The following is an 18,056-nucleotide window of genomic DNA, read 5'->3' on the forward strand; positions in this document are numbered from 1 at the left end:
TGGGCAGTGGTGTTCGCCACACTTTTGAAATATGCTGTATCTTATGATGCTCTGGCATCTTGGGGCCTTGCCGGCCCAGGAGAGACTGCCCTTCCTGGGGGCTAGCTAATTCCAGGAGATAGCAAACAAATTCCTGCAAGCACATCTTTCACATGCAAACCAACTATCCAAAGCCGTTAATCCCCAACCCCTACCTTTGTCAGGCTCTCACAGGACTCTTACACTCTGGGTCAATATTTCCCTGCCCTGGTCACCTCAGGGCCCCGGGTACCGGCCAACTTGAGAAAGTCCCTACATTTTGACGTCTGCTGAAACCATTCAAACTTGCCAGTGCTGAACCTGCTGGGCCTGTTCATGCTTCCTCACCGACTCCATCCCATGGGAACGACCCTCAAGGTTCTGGCCTGTGATTTCTCCTTACTCCCCCACCCCCAAACCTAGCCCTGGTGCTTCCCCTCATGGCGCTCTGTGGCAGGCCCCCTCCTCTCGAACACTGCATCTTTTTTTTTTGAGATGGAGTCTCCCTCTGTCACTGAGGCTGGAGTGCAGTGGCGCAATCTCGGCTCACTGCAACCTCCGCCTCCCGGATACAAGCAATTCTGCCTCAGCCTCCCAGGTAGCTGGGATTACAGGCATGCGCCACTACGCCAGGCTAATGTTTGTATTTTTAGTAGAGACAGGGTTTCACCATGTTAGGCTGGTCTCAAACTCCTGACCTCAGGTGATCCACCCGCCTCAGCCTCCCAAAGTGTTGGGATTACAGGCGTGAGCCACCATGCCCAGCCATGGCTGTCTTTTTAATGGTAACCATCTTCTGGTCTGTTGGCCTCTCCATCCCTTAACAATAATAAAACCTACATTTAAAAACAGCAGCGAGCCAGCCTTTGGTGAGCCAGCAGCACAGACTTAGCAGGCCCCAGGTTTGCTGCACGAGGAGAACGAGAGGAGTAGAGGCTGGAGCCTGCGCCTGAGGGTTCCCTGTTCAGCAGACGAGCACAGGACCTGTGCCTGTGAAGCCCCGGAGGATTCGGGAGAACAACTAGCAAACCCCGTATGTGCCTGTGGGTGGGGAGGAACTTGAGATTTGATCGTGGATTGTGACTCCCAGCCCCTGCTCTAGGTGCCCTGGGGTGAGGCATGGAAATCTCCGTAGTCTCTAGTCTTCTAGAAAATAAAGAGGGCACACTAGGTGCTTTCTAAGGTGTCACCAGGCTTCTGTATCAGTGTTGGGCCATTCCCAGAAATGGACATGAAAACAGAGAGGTAGGTGCCGGAGCTAAGGAGAAGCAAACACAACAGAAAAGGACAGACATTTCAGCAACCTTTACCTTCCCAAAGAAAAGGTAGGGCTGGGCACAGTGGCTCACGCCTGTAATCCCAGCACTTTGGGAGGCTGAGGCGGGCAGATCACGAGGTCAGGAGATCGAGACCATCCTGGCCAACATGGTGAAGCCCCATCTTTACTAAAAATACAAAAAATTAGCTGGGCGTGGTGGCGGGCGCCTGTAGTCCCAGCTACTCGGGAGGCTGAGGCAGGAGAGTACCTTGAACCAGGGAGTCGGAGGTTGCAGTGAGCCGAGATCGCACCACTGCACTCCAGGCTGGCGACAGAGCAAGGCTCTGTCTCAAAAGAAAAAAGAAAATAATGTAAGCCAGTGGATTACCAAAAGCCTTCCTCCCAGAGGTACAGTTTAAAGCCATCTCCTGCCACCTTGCAGGCCATCTGCTGAGAGAGGAGTCAGGCCACAAGCATGCTTGATTTATGCAAGCATGTACTCAACGCCGACAGTAACGGAAATGGATTTTTTCCAAGACCTACATAAAAGCCAATGATTTTGTGTGATGCTTAACCAAAGAAACCACTCTTCCCAACACTGGAGAAGCTGGGTCACTGGTCAGGAGGCTGCAGGATGCCCCAAATAATGCATATCACAGTGATGTAGCTGGTTATTACCTTTGACTTAGACTTTAGAACCTAACTTTCATGGAAGATGCAATTTCACTAACTATAACACACCTGGCTATTGGGGAGTTACAGTTTCTAGTTCTGAGTGATGATGATGATAATAATAGTAATAATGATAAACATCCAACGTTTGCTGGGTGTTCACAATGTGCTCAGCCCTGTTGTAAATGCTTGACTTGCACTTACTCATTGAACCCTCACGACAACCCTCTAAGGTGGGTTAAATGAGCTGATACTTGCGAAGTGAGTAACCACTTTATGACTGCTTATTGAAGAAGGAAATAATAGATAAAAATGCCACTTGTATCCTTGTTTTATAGACAAGAAAGCTGAGGCAGAAAATGCTCAGATGCTCTGCTTAGGGTCACGTGGTAACAGGTGAACTATATATATTTTTTTCCCCGACAATCTATACCTCTGTTTACTTGTAATGCTGCAGAGGCAGGATGTTTAATCCTGAACTGGGAGGCCCGTGTTGGGCATAGAACAGCTCAGCTGGTGAGCGCGTTACCCCATAGGCACAGCTCCACGTGGCAGTTGGTTTTCCTTTTTGTGACAAATAACACTGAAAAAGCTAGACTCCAAGAATGTTTGCAAATCGGGATGAAGTGACAGTGAACGGAGTCCTCTATTGCACGGGGTTCTATATTTATACATAGTCTCTGATTCTCAGTTTTCTCATTTATAAACTGGAGATCAATACGTGTATCTTGCAGAGAGCTGTTGCAAGGATTCGGGATAATATAACAAAGTGATTGACATGAAGTACGGCCTCAAACAGTTGTTACTGATGCTAGTTTGATTATGGGATACCTAAGATGATTATTTACCTAATGTAGTGGTATTTAACCTTGGGGTAAAGGAGGCCAACGGAGCCTTCATCTTATGAAAGCTGTGGATCTGATGTGCCTATACACATACAATATTTTGAATATGATTTCATAGTAGGGGTGCCAGATAAGATACAGATGTGCCATTCAATGTGAATTTCAGATAAACGATGAATACTTTTTTGGAGGAAGTATATTCCAAATAGTGCATGGGTCACATTTATATTAAGACATTTTTCATTGTTTATCTGAAATTGAAATTTAATAACATTGAATACGGCATTCGGTTTTTAACATTTTTGTGGTCACATAATAGTTGAACATATTTGTGGGGTACACATGGTATTTTGATACAAGCGTGAAATGTGCAAAGATCATATCTGCATAACTGGGATATCCATCACCTCAAACATTGATCATTTCTTTGTGTTGGGTACATCCGGTATTTTTACCTGCTAAATCTGGCAACCCTATTTCAGAGACCGCTTTCAGAAGTGATACAGACCATCCCTCTTTCCAAGAGCACACCCACAGAATTCTGCATTTATCTCGGGGCAGCCTGTTCTGTTCAAATACTTGCCAAGATCTGCTGGTACTTACCAGGAGTCTTGGTCTCATTGGGAATCAGGCATCGTACAAAGTGAGGGTGGGTGCTCCTTAAGTTAGTCATCAATTTGTTTAGATTTTCCTGGGACATAAACCAAAACAAGCACATTTAGCAAATGCCGTTTCACTGGGCAGAAAAACAATCGGATGTGGAAGCTGCCAAAACACTAACCCTGAACACGGCCGACACAGTCTGGAAAGAGGAGCCCTTCTTCTTCCCGCCCTTCTTGCTTCCCCCGGAGTCGCCTAGAGACAGACACAGAAGGGCATGTCAGATGTATCCCAGAGGACCCAGGAGTGGGCTTCCTGAACCACCCCTTCCCAGTCCCGGGTTCTGGTTTCCTTTTGACATGAGAGACCTGAGGTTTTGTTTCTTTGTTTGTTTTAGACAGAGTCTCGCTCTGTCCTCCAGGCTAGAGTACAATGGCACAGTCTCGGCTCACTGCAACCTCCACCTCCCAGGTTCAAGCCATTCTCCTGCCTCAGCCTCCCAAGTAGCTGAGACTACAGGTGCGCACCACCACGCCTGGCTAATTCTTGTATTTTTAGGAGAGACAAGGTTTCACCACGTTGGCCAGGCTGGTCTTGAACTCCTGACCTCAGCCTCCCAAAGTGTTGGGATTACAGGTGTGAGCCACCGTGCCTGGCCTGTTAGTTTGTTTTTAAAATGCCTCCAAACTATCCAGGATTGAGAACCCTCAGCTTTATCATTGTGGGAACGAGGTGGGAGTGGGGTGTGGGTAGTATTTAACTGAGAGTATAACTTAAACTCTCAGTATAAAAGGGGAGTGCTTTCCTTTAGAAATCAGACCTGAAAGCAAACTGAATAATTTGCAAGATTGAGATGTCCCTCTTAATGTTTGTAGTTTCTTTCTTTCTTTTCTTCTTTTTTTTTTCTTTTTTTGTTGTTTGTTTGTTTTGAGACAGAGTCTCACTGCGATGCCCAGGTTCCCTGCAACCTCTGCTTCCCGGGTTTGAGCAGTTCTCCTGCCTCAGCCTCCCAAATATCTGGGACTACAGGCGAGCATCACCATGTCCGGCTAATTTTTGTATTTTTAGTAGAAATGGGTTTCACCATATTGGCCAGGCTGGTCTTGAACTCCTGACTTCAAGTGATCTGCCCACTTGGCCTCCCGAAGTGCTGGGATTATGGGTGTGAGCCACCATGCCTGGCAATGTTTGTAGTTTCTTTCACGAATTTACCTCCTTTTCTTCTTTAATCCCTGTTTATCTCTAAATGAGTAAGTAACTGAAAGTAGTAACACGGAATTTTCTCAAGAATATTTTATAAGTTGATTTTTTTTTCTTTCCTAAAAGAAACAACGCAACTTACCATCTTAATTTGGAGTCTACTTTTTCCGAATGACTCAATTTTCTCTGATACTTAATCAAGATGCAGCCTTGGGGGAAAATGCCATGTCCCGGTCTCCCCCATCTTCCTTTCCCTTCACCCCACTTTGTCCCTGGGGTCTAGCATGAATGTCTGTTTGGATCGGGGAAGGGAAGGCAGGAAAGCCGCTTCCCCAAATCCACATCCACACAGGGTCTTATGTTAGAGTTGATGTTATGTCTAGGTGAGTTTATGCAACGTAGTTACAGAGAGATTGTGATCAGATTCAAAGAAAATGGTTTTCATCATTGAGGTTTATGTATGTGCCCATTTCCCATTTATTACATTCACTTGCCCAGAGGATATTAGGCTTTCATTTTTAAAAAATGATCTCATTGTCTAATGAATAATTATATTTCATATATTGTATGAATTTATTAAATGTATGCATTTAAAATGGCATATAATGTTAAAACTCTATGTTGGTAACTATTTAAAAGTATATTTACTGGTAATCTTAAAAAGTGATACTGGCTTGTGTTACTTGATTATTTATTTGAGATAGGGTCTCACTCTGTCATCCAGGCTGGAGTGCAGTGGCACCATCATGGCTCACTGTAATCTCAGTCACCCAACCTCATGTGATCCTCCCAGCCCAGGTTCCCAAGTAGCTGGACTACAGGTGTGCACCACCACTTCTGGCTAATTATTTTATTTTATTTTATTTTATTTTATTTTATTTTGTTTTGTTTTGTTTTAGAGACAGGATCTCTATGTTGCCCACACTGGTCTTGAACCCCTGGCCTCAAATGATCCTTCCGCCTCAGCATCCCAAACTGTTGAGATTACAGGTGTGAGCCACCACACCTGGCCCCTGTGTAGCCACTTTGGAAAGGAGTTCAGAAGTTACTCAAAACTTTGAACACAGCTGTCATATGACCCAGCAACTCTACTCCTAGGTACTGTATATACCCAAAAGAATTGCCAATATATGTTCACATATAAACTTTTATACAGATGTTCATAGCAACATCATGCTCAGTAGCCAAAAAGTTCATTGGCTGATGAATGTGCAGACACAATGTGATCTATTCATACAATGAACTATTATTTGTCCATCGGAAAGAACAAAGTCCTGATACATCTACAACAGGAACAGACCTTGAGAACAGTAGCCTGAGCGAAAGAAGCCAGACACAAAAGAGCATCCAGTATATAATTCAGTTTACATGAAATGCCCAGATAGGCAAATCTACAGAGATAGAAAGTTGATGAGTGGTTGCCAGAGGCTAGGAATAGAAATCTGCTCATGGGGACGGACGTGGTGGCTCACGCTTCTAATCCCAGCACTTTGGGAGGCCGAGGCAGGTGGATCATGAGGTCAGGAGATCAACACCATCCTGGCCAACATGGTGAAGGCCTGTCTCTACTAAAATACAAAAAATTAGCCAGGTGTGGTGGTGCATGCCTGTAGTCCCTGCTACTTGGGAGGCTGAGGCAGGAGAATCTCTAGAACCTGGAAGACGGAGGTTGCAGTTTCACCTTGTTGGCCAGGCTGGTTTCAAACTCCTGACCTCAAGTGATCGGCCCCCGCCTTGGCCTCCCAAAGAGCTGGGATTACTGGCGTGAGCCACCGTGCCCGGCCAAAACCACTACATGGTTTTAAGGGGGAATTTTATTATACGTGAATTATACCTCAATAGAAAACTATTAAACAATGTGATGTTGACTATTGTGGCCACTGAGAAGTCCTGTTTACCTCCATAGAGCTCTATCTCTGACAGAAGAGGAAGAATAAGAGCAGGAGGAAGAAAAATGGAGCTGAAAGACAGAAACATCATACTCAGCTGAAGCTCAGGTCTGAAGTTCAGCTGAAGCTTGAACCTGGGAGGCAGAGGTTGCAGTGAGCCAAGACCGCACCACTGCACTCCAGCCTAGGTGACAGAGCGAGACTCCATCTCAAAAAAAAAAAAAAAAAAAGTTAATGTCCACTCCTGTTTTCATAGTAACATCCCTCCAAGATTCTTCACGAGCAGCTCTGGGTTAGAAGTAATTACATAGAACGTCCCACAGAGGGAAAGAAAATAATAGAATTTTACCTGTGTCTGCACCAGCATAGTTGGAAAAAAGGAAGGAGAGAAGCTTCAGCGAAGACTTCTGGTACAGCCCCACCACAGTCTCGTTCAGGGGGTCCTTGTTCTTGTCGAGCCAGCCGGCAATGTTGTAGTCCACGGTGCCGGCGTAGTGCACCAGCGAGAAGTGAGCCTCAGGCTTGCCTTTGGCAGGCTTGGGCTTCTGGAAGTTATTGGATTTTCCAAGATGCTGGTCATACAGCTTGTTCTTGAAGGAGGTGTCTGTTGCCTTGGGGAACATGCACTCCTCTTCCAGGATGGAGAAGATGCCCATAGGCTGGAAAGAGGATAACAGAGTCTATACCTCCACATATACTAGTGCATACCCATGCTCCATGGTCTGGAGAAGCCAAAAGAACTTCTTTGGTGCTTTCACTCCGGTACTAGGAACGCTGGCATGTACGCTCTGGGGGAGCAAGTCTCTTGGTCTGTTTGGGGGATGACTAGAAAGTGCTAGGCATAAAGTGTGTGCTTAATTAATAGCTGCTGAACAAAAGAATATAGGATGAAATTATGTGTGTATAAATGTAGCACACTTTTTTCAATAGGTTTACAAAAAAAGTAAAGTTTCATATATAGCCATAAAGTAATGTGAGTAGTATTTTGAACAATAATGTCTCAATTTCTCAGTAGCCACCTTAGGAAGATATACTCATTCCAACATGAGCAGTGCTCAAATGTTATGAGAATTCCTTTTTAAAAAGTTAATGTCAGCCGGGCATGGTAGCTCACGTCTGTAATCCCAGTACTTTGGGAGGCTGAGGCGGGCGGATCACAAGGTCAGGAGTTCGAGACCAGTCTGGCCAACATGGTGAAACCTCGTCTTTACTAAAAATAAAAAAAAAAACAAAAATAAAAAAATTATCCGGGCGTGGTGGTGGGCACCTGTAGTCCCAGCTATTCAGGAGGCTGAGGCAGGAGGATCGCTTGAACCTGGGAGGCAGAGGTTGCAGTGAACCAAGACCGCGCCACTGCACTCCAGCCTAGGTGACAGAGCGAGACTCCATCTCAAAAAAAAAAAAAAAAGTTAATGTCCACTCCTGTTTTCATAGTAACATCCCTCCAAGAGCCATACTGCTGCACGGTTCCGCCTGCTTTGGTCTTTGGGTAAGTCAAATAGATAAGAAATGCCACAGTCCTTACTGGGGCTTTATCACATTCTTGCAGATAACTGAGCCCTTGGATTTAATGACCCAATAAGCCTTTTTAAGTGTCAAAACAGATTTAGGACATTCATTCTCTCTGCACAAAGACATTCACTGATCTTTCTGAAGTCTTGCAGCCTGGGGGCTGGGGGCACCAATCTGTGAGCAGAAAAGAATCAGAGCAAGAAGGGGAGGGTCCCCACCAAGGAGGAGCTGACCTGGGGAGCAGTATTTCTCTACCTTCTCGATGAGCTCGATGCAGGCAGCCAGGTCCATCCCGAAGTCAATGAACTCCCACTCGATGCCTTCCTTCTTGTACTCCTCCTGCTCCAGCACGAACATGTGGTGGTTGAAAAACTGTTGCAGTTTCTCGTTGGTGAAGTTGATGCACAGCTGCTCCAGGCTGTTGAACTGGGTGATTCAAATACCAAAGAATTTGAGTGACCTTGGAAAATACATTGGAGATTCAGCAAAGCAGACAAGAGAGTAGAAGGCCACAGCTCACATCAAAGATCTCGAAGCCAGCAATGTCCAAGACCCCGATGAAGTACTGCCTGGGCTGCTTGGTGTCCAGCTGCTGGTTGATGCGGGTGACCATCCATAGGAACATCTTCTCGTAGACGGCTTTGGCCAGAGCACCCACTGAGTTGGTCACCTTGAAAAAGGATCACCCACTCAACCCTTGAGTTAGTGTTTCTATGGCTGCATTAAGTTGAAACATATGAAATTGACTTGAAAATCAAAAACTGTTGACTGGACGTGGTGGCTCATGCCTGTAATCCCAACCCTCTGGGAGGCCGAGGCGGGCGGATCACGAGGTCAGGAGATCGAGACCATCCTGGCCAACATGGTGAAACCCCGTCTTTACTAAAAATACAAAAATTAACCAGGTGTGGTGGCATGTGCCTGTAGTTCCAGCTATTCAGGAGGCTGAGGCAGGAGAATCACTTGAACTTGGGAGGCGGAGGTTGCAGTGAGCCAAGATTGTACCACTGCACTCCAGCCTGCAACATAGCGAGACTCTGTCTCAAAAAAAAAAAAAAAAAAAATAAGAGAGAGAAAAGAAAAAAAGAAAATCAAAAGCAATTGAATATTGGCAATTTCAGATCATTCAACATAATATTAAATATTTTGTGAGGTGTTTGCCCAGCCCACGCTGTTCCCCTTTCTTTGAGAACTATCCTATTTACAAAGATATTTTTCCAACAACGTGGTTATAGCACATGACTCCAGCCCCTGGCCACACTTAATTAGACCAGAGGTGAACACTTGATCCAGGTTGGATTAATTGAGTATCTCTCCTAAGAATTTGGAATTGGGATCAAAAGACACTGGTTTCAGTCTCAGGGTGAGGCTGGAAACACAGAGATATAAACTTGGGAGCTATGGGGTGGCCACAGGCAAGAGAGGTCCAGGAAACTTATCTGCTTAGCAAGGACACAACAGAGGAGACAGTCAACAGCCCATGAACCCCAGAGGAGCTGGAGGGAGGCTGCCTGGCTCCAGAGGGCTCTTCACTTTCTAATTCCAGGTCCTCATGGCATCCAATGGGCACTCAATGATTTGCATTCCTTCGGTTGCCTCTGAAGCCTAAAAATGATTTTTCTCTTAATGTGAAAGCTGGTTTCATGTGCATTTTCTGACACCTGCAACTGAAAGAACTTTAAAACAATGGCTCAAATAACAAAAGATCTCAATCAACCGGATCAGAGCATCTCCATTACCTGCTGGACATTTTGCCCTTTAGTGACATATTCATTCCCAACCTTCACCCTTGGACAGCACAGGCCCTTCAGCATTTCTGCAGAATTCAGTCCCATCAGGTATCCGGCTTTGTCAGCCACTGAAGGAAGAGAGAAAAATGGCATCATGCAAAAACAGTAGCTGCTAAAGTGTCCAGTCAGCCCCTGGCTTCTGGGGAGAAAGAAGTGTTTTCTGGAAGAAAAGTGTTTTCTGTCATTCTCTTAGATGTTTTCATGTTGTCGTATCTGTACCAGGTCTGAACTTGTTCACTGAAACTTCGGTCCCATAGTCCAGGGCCCCAGGTTCTCAAGAACTTCCAATTTGCCTCCTAGATGCAACTTTTTTTTTTTTTTTTTTTTTTTTTTTGAGACGGAGTCTCGCTCTGTCGACCAGGCTGGAGTGCAGTGGCTGGATCTCAGCTCACTGCAAGCTCCGCCTCCCGGGTTTACGCCATTCTCCTGCCTCAGCCTCCCGAGTAGCTGGGACTGCAGGTGCCCGCCACCTCGCCCGGCTAGTTTTTTGTATTTTTTAGTAGAGACAGGGTTTCACTGTCTTGGCCAGGATGGTCTCGATCTCCTGACCTCGTGATCCGCCCATCTCGGCCTCCCAAAGTGCTGGGATTACAGGCTTGAGCCACCGCGCCCAGCCCTAGATGCAACTTTTAACAATAAGAAGCTTCTTGGCCAATCCTGACCTACTGATATTTTGATTTCATTAAAAAAATGTTAATTACAGGCCGGGCACGGTGGTTCATGCCTATAATCCCAGCACTTTGGGAGGCTGAGGCAGGTGGATCACCTGAGGTCAGGAGTTCGAGACCAGCCTGGCCAACATGGTCCTGTCTGTACTAAAAATACAAAAATTAGCCTGGCATGGTGGCGAGCGCCTGTAATCCCAGCTGCTCAGGAGGCTGAGGAAGAAGAACCGCTTGAACCCGGGAGGTAGAGGTTGCAGTGAACCGAGATCACGCCATTGCACTCCAGCCTGGGTGACAAGAGCAAGACTCTGACTCAAAAAAGTAAAAATTAGTTACATAGTTATGTTGGAGTCTGACAATGCATTAAAATGTTATATGAGTAAAGGAGCCACCACTTGGACAGTTGACAATAGACATGAGGCACCTTCCTAATTTAAGCAAAGTACCACGCTCATAGTTGAAAGAGAAGTACGAAACCTGACCCTGCCTTCAAATGTTTGGAGATGGTCAAAAGCAGTTGACTTTTGGCTGTTTCCTACAGATCATGGGTTACATGTCTGCATATATTTCAGCAGATGTTCATTGACTTTGAGAAGGACCTGGTGGCCTGTATTGAGCTCATCAAAAAGGCAGAGAAATGCTGCTCCCCAGGGACTATTTCTTTTTTTTTTTTTTGGAGTTTTGCAGTGTTGCCCAGGATGGAGTGCAGTGGTATGATCTCAGCTCACTGCGAGTTCTGCCTCCCGGGTTCACGCCATTCTCCTGCCTTGGTCTCCCAAGTAGCTGGGATTACAGGTGCCCGCCACCACCCCGGCTAATTTTTTGTATTTTAGTAGAGAGGGGGTTTCACCGTGTTAGCCAGGATAGTCTCGACCTCTGACCTCAGATGACCCACCCACCTTGGCCTCCCAAAGTGCTGGGATTACAGGCATGAGCTGCCGTGCCCGGCCTGCTCATGACATTTCTTCTGCTTGAACTGATCTCTCCTCCAATTTTTCAGAATCCTACTCATCCCTCAAAGTCCAAGTCAGTGCCCCTTCTATCAGGAAGCCTTCCCTGATTGCCCCAGTCAGAAGTGTTTCCTGTGTGAAGACTTGGAGCCCCCTCCACTGTGATGGGCAGGATTCTAGGATGGCACCCAAGGTGTGCCCCCTGGTGTACATGCCTTGTATAATCTCCTTTACTTGAGTGCAGTGGAACCTGTACAACTCCCATGATGAGGTGACCAATCAGGTGACTCTGAGTTAATGCAAAGGGAGAATCATCCCAGGCAGGCCTAGGATAGGAGGCTGCTGAGCCTTTATGGGACACTGATAAGGTTTTGTAGATTTTTCCACCCTTTAATTTATGGCTGCACTTCCTTTTTATTACTTGAGAGTTTAAAGCGTACTGCTTCACACACCGTGGGGCTGTGATCAAAAGGCAGAATTCTCAGGAACCATCCATGTTGCCAGGCTTTAATTCAAGGAATTTGTAAGATGCATCATGAGCGCTAAGAAGTCTAATGAGCAGGATACATCGGGGGGTAGTCAGTCACCGCTCAGCCCTTCCTGCTGCCCTCTGCTCTAGTTCCAGGCCTCTTAGGGATGAGGCAGAGGGTGGCGGAAGGATCAGCCAGGTGAGAGTTATGGGGAGGAAGAACTGTTCACCATTCTTGGTTCAGGGCCAATTTCAACAGATGCTGGGGTGCAGGTGATGGGAGGAAGAAAACTTGGCTTCCACTTTACCATATCATTTTAGGCCTGAGTGATGAAGACTGCATTCTGGTGGAGAGAAAGAGAAGTTCACCTAACAATATTGTCTCAGGAGAGTCCACCTTAAAAAAACACAACCACGGCCGGGCGCGGTGGCTCAAGCCTGTAATCCCAGCACTTTGGGAGGCCGAGACGGGCGGATCACGAGGTCAGGAGATCGAGACCATCCTGGCTAACAAGGTGAAACCCCATCTCAACTAAAAAATACAAAAAATAACTAGCCGGGCGAGGTGGCGGGCGCCTGTAGTCCCAGCTACTCGGGAGGCTGAGGCAGGAGAATGGCGTAAACCCGGGAGGCGGAGCTTGCAGTGAGCTGAGATCCGGCCACTGCATCCCAGCCTGGGCGACAGAGCGAGGCTCCCTCTCAAAAAAAAAAAAAAAAAAAAAAAAAAAAAAAAAAAAAAACACAACCACATCACGCCTGTAATCCCAGCACTTTGGGAGGCCGAGGCAGGCAGATCACGAGGTCAGGAGATCGAGACCATCCTGACTAACACGGTGAAACCCTGTCTCTACTAAAAAATACAAAAAAATTAGCCAGGCATGGCGGCGGGCGCCTGTAGTCCCAGCTACTCGGGAGGCTGAGGCAGGAGAATGGCGTGAACCTGAGAGGTGGAGCTTGCAGTGAGCCGAGATCGCGCCACTGCACTCCAGCCTGGGCGACAGAGCGAGACTCCGTCTCAAAAAAAAAAAAAAAAAAAAAAAAATTCCTTGTTTTTCAAGGATTCACCACTCTAAGAGTCCTTGACTGAGTGAGCAGACTCCTAGTGCATGCTACAATGAGCTTCAGGAAACCTAGATTTGATTTATGCCGTTTTGGAAGAACAGCTCTTGAAATGAATGCAGTTTATCTCACGTGGCCTCGCCCACACGCGAACACACTGGGACCCAATCGCATCCCTTTTCCCGGATGCGGTTACCTTCGGTGCCGTCCGGCTCCGCCTGCTCCTCACGCTGCTTCTGCTTGAACTTCATGTTCCCATAATGCATCACGGCTCCCGTCAGTTTGTAGATCCCAACTTTCTCCTCTGAGCTGAAGCCCAGGATGTCAATGGCATTCTGGAAAGAAAAAAAGGACAACTGTCATAGTAGGACTCAGGGATCCATATGCAGCCTCTTCTTGGCAAAGACCTTACCTCTTTTTTGTATAGCATGTGAGACAGTATTTGCCCAAATAAGTGGATGACAGGTGGGGTGAGGTAAAGTAGAAACCATTTGTTTCACATGTTTGTGTGGGTGGATGGAGACTATGGGAAAAAGGTGTGAATTGTCTGTTTCCTTCCATCAAGTAAGAACCGATTACGGCCGGGTGTGGTGGCTCACGCCTGTAATCCCAGCACTTTGGGAGGCCGAGGCAGGCAGATCACGAGGTCAGGAGATCGAGACCATCCTGGCCAACGTGGTGAAACACCCATCTTTACTAAAACTAGCTGGGCATGGTGGCCGGTGCCTGTAGTCCCAGCTACTCAGGAGGCTGAGGCAGGAGAATCACTTGAACCCGAGAGGCAAAGGTTGGAGTGAGCCAAGATTGCACCATTGCACTCCAGCCTGGGAGACAGAGTGAGACCCCATCTCAAAAAAAACAAAAAACAAAAACAAAACAAAACAAAAAGGCAGGGCGTGGTGGCTCAAGCCTGTAATCCTAGCACTTTGGGAGGCCGAGGAGATGGAGACCATCCTGGCTAACACAGTGAAACCCCGTCTCTACTAAAAATACAAAAAAATAGCCAGGCGTGGTGGCGGGCGCTTGTAGTCCCAGCTACTTGGGAGGCTGAGGCAGGAGAATGGGGTCAACCCGGGAGGCTGAGGTTGCAGTGAGCCGAGATTGCGCCACTGCACTCCAGCCTGGGTGATAGAGCAAGACTCCGTCTCAAAAAAAAAAAAAAGAAAAGAAAAAACAAGAAAAGGAAGAGAACTGATTATGATCTTTTCACACTGTACATAGATTTAGGGGGCAGTTTTCTGGATGAGGCTACTGGGAACCATTGAATTATACTGAGAGCTGGGAATGTCATGGAGAATGACTGGGAAATAATGTTCAATGGCTTAAGAGTTCGGCATTGTAATCCAGAAATCCCAGCATTGTTCAGACTCAAGACAATCAATATGCATTATAGAATATTAGATCTGGAAGGGAAGATCATCCAAGATGGTATCATCATTTCCCAAATGAGAAAGGGGCAAGCTTTTGCAGAGCCCTTTCTGTGTGCTAGACATTGGGTAGGCATCATCTCTATGTTATCTTATTAAATCCCCATGAAGCCCCTTTAGCTGTGCAGGTTTTTCCAAATTTCTGGATGAAGAATTGAGGGTCTAGTTGGTAAGCAGCCTGTCAAAAGTCATACAGGGAGGGTGTGATAAGACTGGGACTGGAGTTAGGTCTTGGTCCCTTCAAAACCTATGGTCATTGCTGGTTTGGTTTTATAACCACGTTGCCTGTCTTCCACCACAAAGGTTTCAACTAAAAGAAATCTTTCTCTGGGGTTCACATATTGATTATGCAGTAGGGTTTGCAGTCTGAGCCTGTAGAGTGTCCGTTGGTAGGACTGAAACATGTCTGGACATGTTTGGTGAGCAGGTAGGATAGACCCAGTAGGCCAACACCAGCAGGATGGTATTGAAGAGTCAGGCATTCTTGGAGTGGCACCCACTTTTAGTGGAGAATGAGCCTATGCCAGGAGCTGGGATATATGGGGAGGAGAGATTCCGAGGCCATGATGGCCATCCCTTGAATCCATATCCCATTTCAGGGATGCATATCTCTGTCCTAGGGAGGGATCATTGTAGGTTAAAAGAGAAAGAACTCTTTCAAAACACTGAAAGGAGAGGGTGAAAGCGTTACTGCCTGGGGACCCTTTTGGAGAATGTCATCTCCAAAGGGGTGCAGGTGGAACCTGGGTATATGATGGGCTGTCACTCCCATTATGAGGTTACCAATCAGTTGACTTTGAGTTCATAAAAAGGGAGACTCTACCAGGCAGGCTAGAAAAGCTCTGTGAGGCCAGGCGCAGTAGCTCACATCTGTAATCCCAGCACTTTGGGAGGCCAAGGTGGGTGGATCACAAGGTCAGGAGTTCAAGATCAGCCTGGCCAACATGGTGAAACCCCATCTCTACTAAAAATACAAAAATTAGCCGAGGGTGGTGGCAAAAGCCTGTAATCCCAGCTACTTGGGAGGCTGAGGCAGAGAATTGCTTGAACCTGGGAGGCAGAAGTTGCAGTGAGCCAAGATCGCGCCACTGCACTCCATCCTGGGGACAGAGTGAGGCTCCATCTCAAAAAAAAAAAAAAAAAAAGAAAGCAAAAAAAGCTCTGTGAGAGGAAGGAGCAACAGCCACATCTGGTCACAGGTATCTAGGTGAGGACATGACTTAGGCATGGTGACTTTTAGAATTCCTTAGGTGGGCCTTTCTCAGGGGATGGGGGCCTTGCAGTCATTAGCCTAGCCCTTTCTGTGCTTACAAGTTAGTGAAGACTGGGGAAACCTCACTAAAAATATGTAACAACTTAAATTCAATTAAATTTGGTCTAAAACTGCCTCCATACATAGCAAACTATAACCTAAATTAGTACGTAAACAAACTGCAACCTAAGAGTATATTCTTGTGACAAATAGCTGAGTCTCAGCCAATCACAGTAGCTGAGCTTCAGCCAATCACAGGCTGCCAAACTGATGAGACATTGTCCATATAACACAAATGCTTCCTCACACCACCTCCAGATAAGGCAAAGGCTGGCCTATAACCAGTCAAGCTGTTTCTGTATGTCACTTCCTTTTTTCTGTCTATAAATACTGACTGCTATGTTGCTAGGTGGAGCTCTCTGAGCCTCTCCTGGTGCTGAGTGCAGTCCAACTCATGAATCGTTCTTTGCTCAAGTAAACTCTGCTAAATTTAATTTGTCTAAAATTTTTCTTTTAATACTATTAGACCTAAGATAACAAGTTTATTTTATCATGAAAGTTTTTCTATTTGTCTTAGAACAATTAGTATCAGCTGGAAATGTCACCAAATGAAGGCTAAGAAGCTGGTCATGGGGCAGCATCTCTAGGAAGATGGGCAAGACCCCTTTTCACAAGCTCTTGCAGCTTTTGTATGGGTGGAGCCAACAAGGGTGGAGATGAATTGCTCACAGATAGTATACTTTAATTAAAAATGTAAGTTCTGTAGTTAGGCAGACCTGTGTTTAAATACTCTGTCATTGGGCCTGGTGCAGTGGCTCATGCTTGTAAGCCCAGCACTTTGGGAGGCCAAGCTGGGTGGAGCACCAGAGGTCAGGAGTTTGAGACCAGCCTGGCCAACATGGTGAAACTCCAATTCTACTAAAAATACACACACACAAAAATTAGCCAGGCATGTTGTTGCATGCCTGCAGTTCCAGCTACTTGGGAGGCTGAGGCAAGAGAATCGCTTGAACCCAGGAGGCGGAGGTTGCAGTGAGCTGAGATCACGCCATGGCACTCCAGCCTGGGCGACAGAGTGAGACTCTGTCTGAAAAAAGAAAGAAGAGAAGAAAGAAGGAAAGAAGGAAAGAGAGAAAGAAAGAAGAAAGAAAGAAAGAAAGGAAAGAAAGGAAAGGAAAGGAAAGGAAAGGAAAAGGAAAGGAAGGAAAGGAAAGGAAAGGAAAGGAAAGGAAAGGAAAGGAAAGGAAAAGGAAAGGAAAAGGAAAGGAAAGGAAAGGAAAGGAAAGGAAAGGAAAGGAAAGGAAAGGAAAGGAAAGGAAAGGAAAGGAAAGGAAAGGAAAGGAAAGGAAAGGAAAGGAAAGGAAAGGAAAGGAAAGGAGGAGGGAGGGAGGGAAAGACTCTGTCACTGACGAACTGTGTCTTCCAGAAAATTATATATATTTTAAGAGTCAGCTTCCACATTTATAAATGGAGACAATAATGACACCTATGCCAGAGTTGCTTTTGAGACTATAATGAGATAATGCAGGTAAAGCCACTTAGCTCAGTGTCTGGCACATGTAAGTGCTCAATATATTTAGTTATTACTGTTATTATGATTATTGATCCTGCAGGTACTTCCCCCAAATAAACACCACAGGCCAGACAGGTGTATTGAGGAGCTGGGTGTCTAAGGTGAGCCTAAAGTGAAAGGCAGAAAGTAAAAATGGAGAGGCTGTTACAGAGTGGGGTTGGTTTCTGCTTTATACTTTTTTATATTTTCTAATTTTCTTGAAGAACCATGTAGACGGTTTTGCAACATGAAAACTTTCAACAAATGTTATGTTGAAGATCTTATAAACGCAAAAATGCATTCTAGTTAAAATGTTAGAGAACAGAACTGAAGGCCTGCTTTGGTGAACCTTCTGGATTCCCATTTTGGAATGCTGTGAGGTGGAGCTGAGTAGGGAGGGGCCAATCTGTGCTAATTCTCTGAGCTCTTGATCTCTGAGATCTTGAGTCTAATCACTTAGTATCCCTGGATTTCAGCTTTCCCATTAGCTCACTAACGTGTCTCTCAGTTCATAAACTCAATAATTCTGTGCATAAACAGACAAATAAATGGCATGCTTACATCGGTCGCCAGCAGTTCTTCACTGTCATCGATACTGGCCACTGTGACTTCTCCTTGGCTCACGAAGGGGAAGTCGAAGGGGTTGGTGGAGATCAGAAGCAAGTCTGTGGAACACAGAGATGCCTTTAATGGCTTGTGCATAACTTACTCTGGGTTTTTTTTTTCCTCCAATGTCACTGATTTGGAAGATAAGAAAAGTATTCCAAGAGCTTACCAATTAGTTCTGGCTTCTTGTTTGACAAAATTTGGTAGAAAATATGATAGCTTCTCTCACTGGATAATTGAAATGTCACTCTGGATTTTTCTAACAGATCTAAGGTAATAAAAATAACGTGAT

At 45.9% G+C, this 18,056-nt stretch overlaps 1 protein-coding gene across 1 annotated transcript in view; it reads right to left on the bottom strand.

Annotated features, from left to right (window-relative positions):
- LOC105473722 (myosin heavy chain 13) overlaps window positions 1–18,056 on the bottom strand; it is an 82,594-nt gene that overhangs the window by 37,625 nt on the left and 26,913 nt on the right. Inside the window, exons 11-19 of the mRNA XM_071082346.1 lie at window positions 17,934–18,032; window positions 17,720–17,823; window positions 13,124–13,262; window positions 9,734–9,852; window positions 8,515–8,664; window positions 8,250–8,420; window positions 6,832–7,141; window positions 3,575–3,648; window positions 3,397–3,484 (exon numbers count right to left, since the gene is read on the bottom strand). Coding sequence (XP_070938447.1) covers window positions 3,397–3,484; window positions 3,575–3,648; window positions 6,832–7,141; window positions 8,250–8,420; window positions 8,515–8,664; window positions 9,734–9,852; window positions 13,124–13,262; window positions 17,720–17,823; window positions 17,934–18,032 — 1,254 coding nt within the window. The remainder of the gene's footprint in view (window positions 1–3,396; window positions 3,485–3,574; window positions 3,649–6,831; window positions 7,142–8,249; window positions 8,421–8,514; window positions 8,665–9,733; window positions 9,853–13,123; window positions 13,263–17,719; window positions 17,824–17,933; window positions 18,033–18,056) is intronic.

The sequence above is a fragment of the Macaca nemestrina genome, chromosome 17, assembly GCF_043159975.1.
Source record: "Macaca nemestrina isolate mMacNem1 chromosome 17, mMacNem.hap1, whole genome shotgun sequence".
Lineage (NCBI taxonomy): Eukaryota > Metazoa > Chordata > Mammalia > Primates > Cercopithecidae > Macaca > Macaca nemestrina.